Consider the following 10,240-nt stretch of genomic DNA (forward strand, 5'->3'; position numbering starts at 1 on the left):
TGGAGCAATATATTTTTTGTTAATAGAACTTAAGGTATTAGTTAAGTTGGGATAATTGGGTATAGCCCTAAACCAAGGACATAAGGGTTAACAAACAAACCCTTGGGGATCTTGCCAGGTCCCAATTGATCCCGGATCGAATGGTGGATGCATTCGGAGAGAAAGATTCACTCCCCTTAGCAGTTGGCCAAATTAACGACCACTAGAAATGATTGTGCTTGTAATATTTTAGAGAGCACTGTTTGCTTTGTTTTCTCAAGGAATTAAAGGATGAAAAGATACCTAATGCTTCAGGTTGAAGGCCTGAAGGAAGTGAAAACCTCAGTTACCCCCGGACTGTTTGCTTGACCCCAACCAAGGGGGTTGTTTAGCCGCGCGGGGAAGGTGGACTGAACCCGTCGCGTGAGGTCTCTCCATTGAGTGCTGCTTGGAGCAGGAGGACGCTTGGGTGCCAAGGGGACCTTTGTCCGTAAATCCCTTGCCTTTCGTGCCCTGCACAAGAGGCCAACGTGACTTGGGATTGGATCTTGAGGGCCGCATACTAGTCTAGGGGCGGAATCTTGGATTAGTAATCCGTGTGGATTTCTGGATAGCCTTCGGGCACGGATTATGGATAAGCCTATGGGCTAGACTTTATAAATGTATTCCAAGGATAAATATGATAACCTCTTGAAAATGAACTTTTTTGACACTACTTTTCTATGTCAAGTGCTAAGATTACGAGAAGGAACCGGTGCCTAACGAGCTAATTAAGGAAGCTGCTTTTTGATGCATGTCCAACTAAATGTGGTTGGTAATTAGACAACTAAGAAAACCTGAGGAAAGTGCACTGGATGTGGCCATGGGTCCATCCTACGGATGGGTGGTCCCGGTTGGCCGGGAACTTTTCTCAATCATAATGGAAGGCAAGAAGATCGTTCAAAGGAAATGAATAGCAAGGGCGCTGACCTAGAGTCTAGGTTACAATAGTCCCAGTTTACGCTATTTTAGGGGAACGGAATGGGACTATGCCTTATGGCAGAGAGGTCGAGCCTTGCATCGCTCTCGCTTTCCATTCTCCTTGAACCAAGTGCAGCGTGAATCCGCTTCGGCTTTGGCATTTCTGCGTAAAGTAGTTCGCTCGGGGTTCGATGCTAGTTGCCGTTTAGGAAATGACCATTAGGGAAAACCCTGATTCAGGTCGGTCCTAAGTGGGAACAACAAGAATACTTTTGCTACATGGCAGACGCGGAATGTCCTGGATCGCAAACCCCGTAACATTCCATGGGAGTGTCGGGCGGAGCTTTCTAGATCTTCTTTCCGATGGATTGCTAAGACGTGTCCTGAAGAGAACAGGTGGATACGTTACAATGGTATCAGAGCGAACTGACAAAGGATTTTTTTTAAAGAAATCTTAATAAGAAGAGTAAAGCAAATGTTGCAATTCAGAACATTTTCTTACTTTCAATGCTGTCTTGCAGAATTATGAAGCATGGAATAGGTTCTTAGTATTCCGAGTCATGTTTATGACCCCGATGCATTCCCTGGATTATCGACAAAGGATTGAGATGATGAACATCCTAGACCGTATTTATAATCCATTGCCTTTGTACGTGGAAGGGAGATGAACGGGTGACTCATGAATGTACTACATAGTTGCCCACTGGTTTGCATACCTTTAAGCCAACCTAAAGAGAATCAAGTGGTTGGAAGACATGAAGATCGTGAAGCTATTCATTTTTGTGGAGGCTCACATAAACTCAACTTTACATATTGAAGGTCGAAGGGTTGAGCTGAACTCATATGTATATGAGGAAGCGACCCGTGTAATCCCCGTCGAAGGATCAAGGTGTTGGGGCGCTATGAGAAGAATGGGTTCCAAAGGTAAGGATATCCTAATCTTCCGATGACTTACCGATTCCTGAAGATCTATGACCCAAAACCATACTATTATCCAGTTCATGTAGATAAATGTAATATAATATTATTCTCCCCAAACTAAATGTAACAGTTGCTTTGCCATCCCAAGAAATATTGTACTCTGAAAGGGCTAGACCCATATAAATGGAATAAGACTTATTTTTATCAATGTCTATTTCGTTTATGAGAATTGATAAAAAGTTAAGTGGCTAGGATTCTTGGTTGATAGCTAAATTTTGTATGAAATATAAATCATAATGATTAGCGAGTGATAACGTTAAGAATCCTTTATTCAGGCACAACCCTAGGTACAGATTCCCAGTTCGCCTCCTACATCAAGTACTGTCGTGATCTAGGAGAAGAAGTTTCTTCTCAAGCAGATCAAGCTGCTAGAATTTGACGGGAAAGGTAGGACTGTCCAAGCGGATACTGAGATTTGGATAGAATCTATAGAGGATTACTTTGAAGCAGCTGGTACTGCACCCGCCAACCAAGCTATGCTTGCTAAGCTGAAGCTCACCAGCGAAGCCAGGGTTTGGTGGAAGCAATGGTGCAGAGATCAAGGGATCACAAAAGGATATGTTACCTGGGAAAAACAGAAGAAAGTTGTGCAAGGAAGATACTTACCACATGCATATCGCACGCAGAAAATTAATGAGTTCTACGAGCTGAAACAGCTGGGACTCAGTCTTGATGCATACTACTCTAAATTCGTCTCACTTCTTAAGTATGCGCCACAGATGGACATGACACAACAGGTGTCAAAATTTTTTGCTGCTTTAAACCCATCAGTGAATACCCGTCTCGATTCTATGCACCCATCAGATCTACAAGATGCACTCATTCGAGCTGCGCCTATAATTTAGGAGGTGCAAGCTAGGCCAAGAGGTAACAAAACTTGGTCTTATAATGACCCAAAAAGAGGAGTATATAGGTCTCAAATGAAGAGAGTTCAAGGTCAGAATCGGGGACAAAGAAAGAAGGCAAGGACTAATAATGTCAACAACTTTGTCCCTACTCAAAGCACTGGCCGAAACCTTCGTTGTTTCCACTACAACGAGCCCGATCATTTCAAGAGGCGATGTCCCAAGCTTGGAGGAGGACATCGCCAAGCACCTTTCCAAGGAACTGGCCGTGGCCAGGGAGCCGCTACTTGAGGTAGAGGAAGAACCGCTTGCGTTTCCAATAGGAAAATGTGCGAAGAAGAAGATCCGACCATGGAAGCAAAGTTTGAAAGGGCGACAGTCCATGCCGCTCTTCATAAGGGCCGAATCGCCAGTTTTTGGTGATTCAGACACCATCGGACTATCAAGGTAAAGGTTTCAAGACCTTGATTGATTGTGGCAGTACACATTCCTTTATCTCACCAGCTTGTGCAAGAAGATTAGGAATAGCCACAGTAGAAGCACCTACATTGCTTGTGGAATTAGCAAATGGTCGTGAGCTTACTTGTACCAGGCAAACTGCTAAGGTGAAATTCTTTCTGGGAGGAAAGACGACTTCGATCAAATTCAGAATCATGAACCTAGGTATCCATGAGTGTCTACTCAGAATGTATTAGCTCAAACCAAACGATGCCCACATTCATTGTGGAAAGGGCCAAGTTTCCTTTCGAAACTCTGAAGGGGAATTGGTCACAACTCAAGGTGAGGCTAGAAAGCCAAAAACTAAATTGGCCAAAGCATCTCGAATTATAAAGGGAGTTAGAAAGGGATTACCTGTCTACTTGATTAAGCTCAATAAGTTAGATCAGAAACAAGAGTCTAGTGATTGATCTTCATGGCTAAAGGAATACGTCGACGTATTTCCTGAAGAGTTGACAGAACTCTCGCCTCAAAGAGAAGTGTATCATAAGATCAAGCTAGTGCCAGGAGCTATGCCAATTGCAAAAAGACCTTATAGGATGTCCATCCCAGAAGCAATTGAGTTGAAGGAACAACTTAAGCAACTGCTACATCAGGGCTACATCCGTACTAGCAATTCACCATGGGGAGCTCCAGTACTGTTCTAGAAAAAGAAAGATGGAACGCTTCGACTATGTATTGATTACAGAGGGTTGAATCAATCAACTGTCAAGAACAAGTACCATATTCGTAGAATAGATGAGCTTCTTGATCGTCTTCAGGGTACGAAGATCTTCTCCAAGATTTATCTCAGGTTACTATTAGATAAGGATCAAGGAAGAAGATATCCCAAAGACGACCTTTAACACAAGATATGGACACTTTGAGTTCCTAGTTATGTCATTCGGACTCGTAAATGCGCCTGCCACCTTCAACAGGTTAATGGAGGATATCTTTAGGCCATATCTTGATGACTTCGTGCTCGTCTTCTTTGACGAAACTTTAGTTTATTCCAAATAGGAACAAGATCATGAACCCTAACTTCGGATTGTCCTTGAGACAATGAGGTCACACAAGCTCTATGCTAAGATGAAGAAGTGTGCGTTCTTCAAGCGTCAGATTGAATATCTGGGATTCATTGTATCAGCGGAAGGAATCTCAGTGGATCCGACCAAAGTCAAAGATGTTCTAGAATGGCCAATACCAACATTAACTGTCAAAGAAATACGTAGTTTTCTTGGATTGATAGAATGGTATAGGGTCTTCATAAAAAACTATGCTTTGATTGCAGCACCTCTGATAGACTTACTGAAGAAGTAAACATCCATTGCATGGTCAACTGCCAACAAACCAGCTTTGATAGATTGAAGCAAAGTTTGGTATCAACACCTATCCTAAAACTTCCAGACCTCAGTAAGGATTTCGAGGTAGTAACTGATGCTAGCACGCTTGCCTTAGGATGTGTGCTCATGTAGGAAGGTCATCCTATAGCATACTCTTCAAGGAAACTAAAGATCCATGAGAAGAATTATGCTATCCATGATCTAGAACTGTTAGCTGTCATCCATGCTTTAAAGCTTTGGAGACACTACCAGTTGGGTAACAAGTTTACTGTAGTGAGTGATCATAAAAGTCTCAAGTGGACCTTTACCTAGAACGAGCTCAACATGAGGTAACATTGGTGGATTGAAGTGCTAGAGGAGTATGATTTTGAAATCAAATACCGACCGGGAAAGGAGAATGTAGTTGTCGATGCACTCAGTCGTCACAAGGTATTCCTTAATTCTCTAATTTTGCAAAATCCATCAACAACTTGATCTCTAGCCAGAAAGGTGTCCGTGCCAAACAACCTAATACTTGAGCTAGCTAGAGAGGAAGCATGCCATGATCCATCCTATCAAAAGATGCTAAGGGAGATCCCTATCAAGGACCAGGACCTAAAGCTATAGGCTAAGTATCATGAATTCTCTATCAATATATAGTGGACTTGTCTACTATAGAACGAAATTATGTATACCGGTAACCTAGTCACTTAAGCAGAAGATATTGTGGGAAGCTCATGATTCCCCTTTCTCAGGACATCGTGGCTATGCTAAGACTCTCAATGCAGTTAGGAAGAGCTTCTATTGGGAGAGGCTTAAAGGTGACACTTTGAAATATGTCACTGAGTGTTTGTCTTGTGAGCATATCAAAGCCGAACATGTCAAAATGCCACGAAAGTTACAACCACTCGACATTCCCCAAATGAAATGGAAATTCATCAGTATGGACTTTGTTGTTGGCCTACCTCAAGTTCATGGAGGATACAACTCCATCATGGTTGTGGTTGACATGCTTACTAAGGTTGCACACCTTATTCCAAAAAAGACAAACTATAAAGCCTCAGACATTGCAAGCTTGTTTATCAAGGAGATATTCAAGCTACATGGGCTACCCAGAAGAATCATTAGTGACCGTGATTCTCTCTTCACATCACACTTCTGGAGAGCTATCTTTGAAGCCATTGGGACTCAACTCTGTTTTTGTACAACTTACCATCCCCAAACCGATGGCCAAACGGAGAGAGTCAATCAAGTCATCGAGGACAAGCTAAAGGTACATTGCTGTCGTGAACCAAAAAGGTGGATTCAATACTTGCCTTTGGTTGAATTTGCCTATAATGCTTCTTAGCAATAAAGCATTTAGATGACCCCTTTTCAAGCATTGTATGGTCATGACTGTCGAAGTCCCCTAAATTTCATAGATCCAACCTTGAGGGTTGAAGCTTCAAGACAGATGTTGGAAGAGATGGATTACCAAGTAAAGTCAATAAGACAAGACATCCAAGCCGCCAAGGATAGACAGAAGGCATACACGGATTTGAAGCGTCAAGATAGAATCTTCGAGGAAGGAGACATGGTCTTCATTCATGTACGCCCAAATAAGAGTTCCCTATCCTTAGGAGATTGCAAGAAGCTAAGTCCAAGGTATTGTGGACCATACAAGATCTTGAAGTGCCTAGGACCTAATGGTTATAGATTGCAACTCCCTGAGAACCTAAAGGTTCATAATGTATTCCATATCAGCCTATTGAAGAAGTATGTACCTAATCCTAGCCATGTACTTGATGACCAACAAGTTGTAATGCCTAGCCAAGGAGTCCTTGAGCTCTGGCCTAACAGGATCTTAGATGTTAGGGAGAGACAACTAAGATCCAGAAACTTGAGAGAATGCCTCGTCGAGTGGAAAGTTTATCCAGAGGAGGATGCCACTTGGGTGGATGAAAGCACTCTCAACCATCAATATCCCCAGTTTATCTCGAGATGAGGACATCTCGATTCCTCCAAGGGGAAGAAAATGTAATATTTCTGTTGAAAAATATTACGAGTCTACGTGAGTCCCATGTAATGACAATTCACGCATTGAAGTTAGAGACGGTGTGATCTTTAAATGGTACACGATGTATCATGAGTCTCCACTAGCCAAACAAGATCGAGGTTTAAAAACCCGCATATCTAGATGTGAACCTCCTCTTCGGAGGAGATTAAAAGGATATTAAGGGGATAAAAATTCAAAAAAATTATTACTCCTTCTTTCCCCAGCCGAATGCCATGCTGGAGGAAAGGGAGTGTGGAGCGGGTGCATCAGCACCATAGCTGGACGACATGGGGGGGGATCGGGCCATGCATCAGGCCGCATGGGGAGGGGGGAGGTTCCCCTCTCTTCAACTATATAAACCACCTCTATGGGGTGGAGGGGAAGCGAGGGTAGTGAGGCTGATTGTGGAAGACCAGGCGTGGAGGAGGGAGAATCCATCATGACGCTGCGACATGAGGAGAGAGTGGTCGAGGTTGTGCTGCGCTGCGCAAATTGCCGCCAAAATGCCGCCGCCTGGCCTTGTTTGGCCGCTGTCATCAAACTCCCATCTCCATCCCTTGTGTTGTAGTCAGAAGCCTTAGAAGCTTCTTGGAAGCTTCTAAGGGGCTCTTTAAGCCCCCTTTCCCCCCTTGCATCTCCATAAAGCCCACCTTAAACCCCCTTCCCAAGACTCTTTCTCTCTCTCTGTCTCTCTCTCTCTACTACTACTACTACTACTACTGCTGCTGCTGCCGCTACTGCTCCTGCTGCTGCTGCTTGAACCAAGTGCAACGTGAATCCACTTCGGCCCTGGCATTTCTGCGTAAAGTAGTTCGCTCGGGGTTCGGCTAGTTGCCGTTTAGGAAATGACCATTAGGGGAAACTCTGATTCACATCGATCCTAAGTGGGAACGACCAGAATAATTCCACTAGGTGGCAGATGCGGAAGGTCCTGGATCGCAAACCCCATAACATTCCATGGGAGTGCCGGGCGGAGCTTTCTAGATCTCCTTTCCGATGGACTGCTAGGACATGTCCTAAAGAGAACAGGTGGACACGTTACAGTTGCCAACAAAGCCATCTGGATTATAGAAAAATAAATGTTTTGGAAAAATCCCATCTTGGAAAATTTGAATGTAACAATGGTGAAGTCATAGATAATGGTTGTGTTTAGGAGTTTAGGTAATTATGGCTTTGTTTATAGAGAAGTCTTGAAAGCTTTTAGGAGAAACAACTAACTTGTTGACTAAAGCTATCCAATCAAGGTTGGTGGTGCCCACATGTTGCAATGGTTGATGTAAGTTGTTTCTAATATTAATACAAATACACACGTTGATGTAAATTTTTCTTAATATTAATACGAATACACATAAGCTAGGAAAACTCTCTTTGTCACGCTTTGACGTTTGAAGTTTTCTATGAGAGGAAAGGTCGGATGAGGTAAGAAGAATGAATAAGGACAAGCAATATGGAGAGTTCCAGAAGGTGAGGACAAAATATGAAGATTTAACAATATGACCAAGTCCAAACGTGAGCAGGAGAGGACGCGCAGAACGGACATAGCTATGATGATTATTGTAATGGAAAACACGTTGAACAAAGCTGAAGGCCACGTGGTAGACATGTGAAGCTGGATCGCTCGGCGAACCTCGCCCGGCTGGTCCAATTATCATTAGAGAAGTATGTTTTTCGTTTGGGGCCGGCAGTTCGGCCTTGTAAGCCTCGATTTTAAAGGATGGCGTATTCTCGATCGGTGGAGTGCCAAATTTCTGTCTATACATTCTTTATAGGCTTCTTATTAGATCTGCTCATACTGATCTGTAGTTGTTGCAATCGTAGGACTAGCGCCACAACTCGTACTTGATTATCGGATTTAGTACTCCGCGGGATGAACTCAATTAATCAATCGTAACATCCCGATCCAGAGATTCAGCAGCCAACTAATTTGAAAGAATTACCTCTAGCAATTAGCTCTACATATCCATCAGCACTGCGCCATTGCCTATCGATCAATATAGCAATATTGCATGTCCCATCTAGCATCTCATTAATCGCCTATCTGGCTAGTATTTGGAGTAATATACATCAGCTGCGCTAAAATAAAGACACTCTTCATTCATTGACCATTACAAGTAGTTGAGAGTTAACTCTGATCATTCAGCTGTTAAAACATAATCCGGTCTGTGGTACTGTTTATGGCCGCCGCCTCAACATGCAGCAACTTCAACCTGCAAACTTTGCAGGATAAGAGCTCCGGCAGTAACAGCGGTGCCTCAGTCAAATTATATAGCAGTGTCTGCAGAATTACAGGTATTCTTGGCACTCCCGCTCAATACCCCAGCGCCGCCAGTCGCAGTACGTTCGACACATTGAATACACACAGCAGGCAGCACAGTATAGGGCGGCCAGCTATATATAATTATCCGTCCGGCCCCAAGCTGATCTCCAGGAGGTCCTTGAGAGTGATCCGTTGCAGTAGCGTGCGCAGTAACGTACGAACACCGACAGCCGCTGGTCCTGAGAAGACGCTGTACGAAGTGCTGGGAATCGGGCGGAACGTCCAGGCGGCGGAGATCAAGAGCGCCTACCGGCAGATGGCCAGGCGCTGCCACCCTGACACATGCCCTAACGCATGCGAAAGAGAAGCCAGCACGCAGCTGTTCCTCCGCGTGCACGAGGCATACGAGGTCCTCTCCGACCCTGTCCAAAGAGCTTGCTACGATCACCAGCTACTTAGGCGGAGCCTATCGCTTCCTGCGGAATATTGTCATCCATTTGATACATATTCGGGCGCGCATCATGATGCAGGTGGGCACCAGTCTTACAGAGCGACATGGGCGTCCCAATTGGCTGGTCTCAAATACAGGCCACGCAGTAGGGGCACATGGGCTTCCCTTGTGAGATCATCCGGCTGTGCATCTTAACTGACCACGTTTTTGGTGTTGGAGCATACTCCTTGAATACTTAGAGCATACTTCTTGAATACTTGGACCTGCATTGAAGAGTTGCTTCAAGATTAGCGTCTATAAACCGGAATAACCTCATTTAGATCTCACAACTTCATAAAAGATCACCCTTTACAAGTTCCAAAGTCTCCAGCATTTGTTCTTTGCTTCAACTATTCACTTAGGTCTCTCTACCTAATTAGCCCTCACATTCGATCTATATTGACTTGATAAACGTACATAGCTATCACCTTCTTACCAACTCAAATAGATGTCTGCCCGGCTAGCTCTCACCTTTCAGCGACAACATCAACTTTTACAAGTTAAAACCTCTCTAGCCTTAATGAGTTCTCATATTCTTCAATTATTGACTCTTTATGTGGCATATAGCTTCAATTACTAGCTATGTCAACTTTCCTTATTCATGAGACCCAACTAATAATGTTATCATTCTTTCAAATGTCATACATCATGTATCCAATGCACATTCTCTTTGTGCAAGATTACTAACATGGTACCCCTATGGAATAACAAGCAATACTCCTTTCCAATTCTAGTGATTGATCCTTATGTTGATGAATCTTGGAATAACAAGCAATACTCCTTTCCAATTCTAGTGATTGTATCAATGTGCCTGTCATAAAAGAATGCTTACCTACTTCTTGGATTGCACACTCATGAAACTTTTTCTTGAACTATAACCTTGGGATATAACAC

The 10,240-nt window shown here is 43.5% G+C and overlaps 1 protein-coding gene across 1 annotated transcript; it reads left to right on the forward strand.

Annotated features, from left to right (window-relative positions):
* Positions 1-8,322: 8,322 nt before the first annotated feature.
* LOC148012751 (chaperone protein dnaJ 20, chloroplastic-like) lies at positions 8,323-10,035 on the forward strand. The gene has a single exon (XM_087669468.1). The coding sequence runs from the start codon at positions 8,774-8,776 to the stop codon at positions 9,500-9,502; it is 729 nt and encodes a 242-aa protein (XP_087525594.1). The 5' UTR covers positions 8,323-8,773; the 3' UTR covers positions 9,503-10,035.
* Positions 10,036-10,240: the final 205 nt, after the last annotated feature.

The sequence above is a fragment of the Lygodium microphyllum genome, chromosome 27 (genome assembly GCF_053477565.2).
Source record: "Lygodium microphyllum isolate KBCC chromosome 27, Lygodium_microphyllum_v1.1.10, whole genome shotgun sequence".
Taxonomy (NCBI): domain Eukaryota; kingdom Viridiplantae; phylum Streptophyta; class Polypodiopsida; order Schizaeales; family Lygodiaceae; genus Lygodium; species Lygodium microphyllum.

What these genes read in the sequence shown, in the direction of transcription:
- LOC148012751 (XM_087669468.1), top strand. Translation starts at nt 8,774, where the DNA reads ATGGCCGCCGCCTCAACATGCAGCAACTTCAACCTGCAAACTTTGCAG.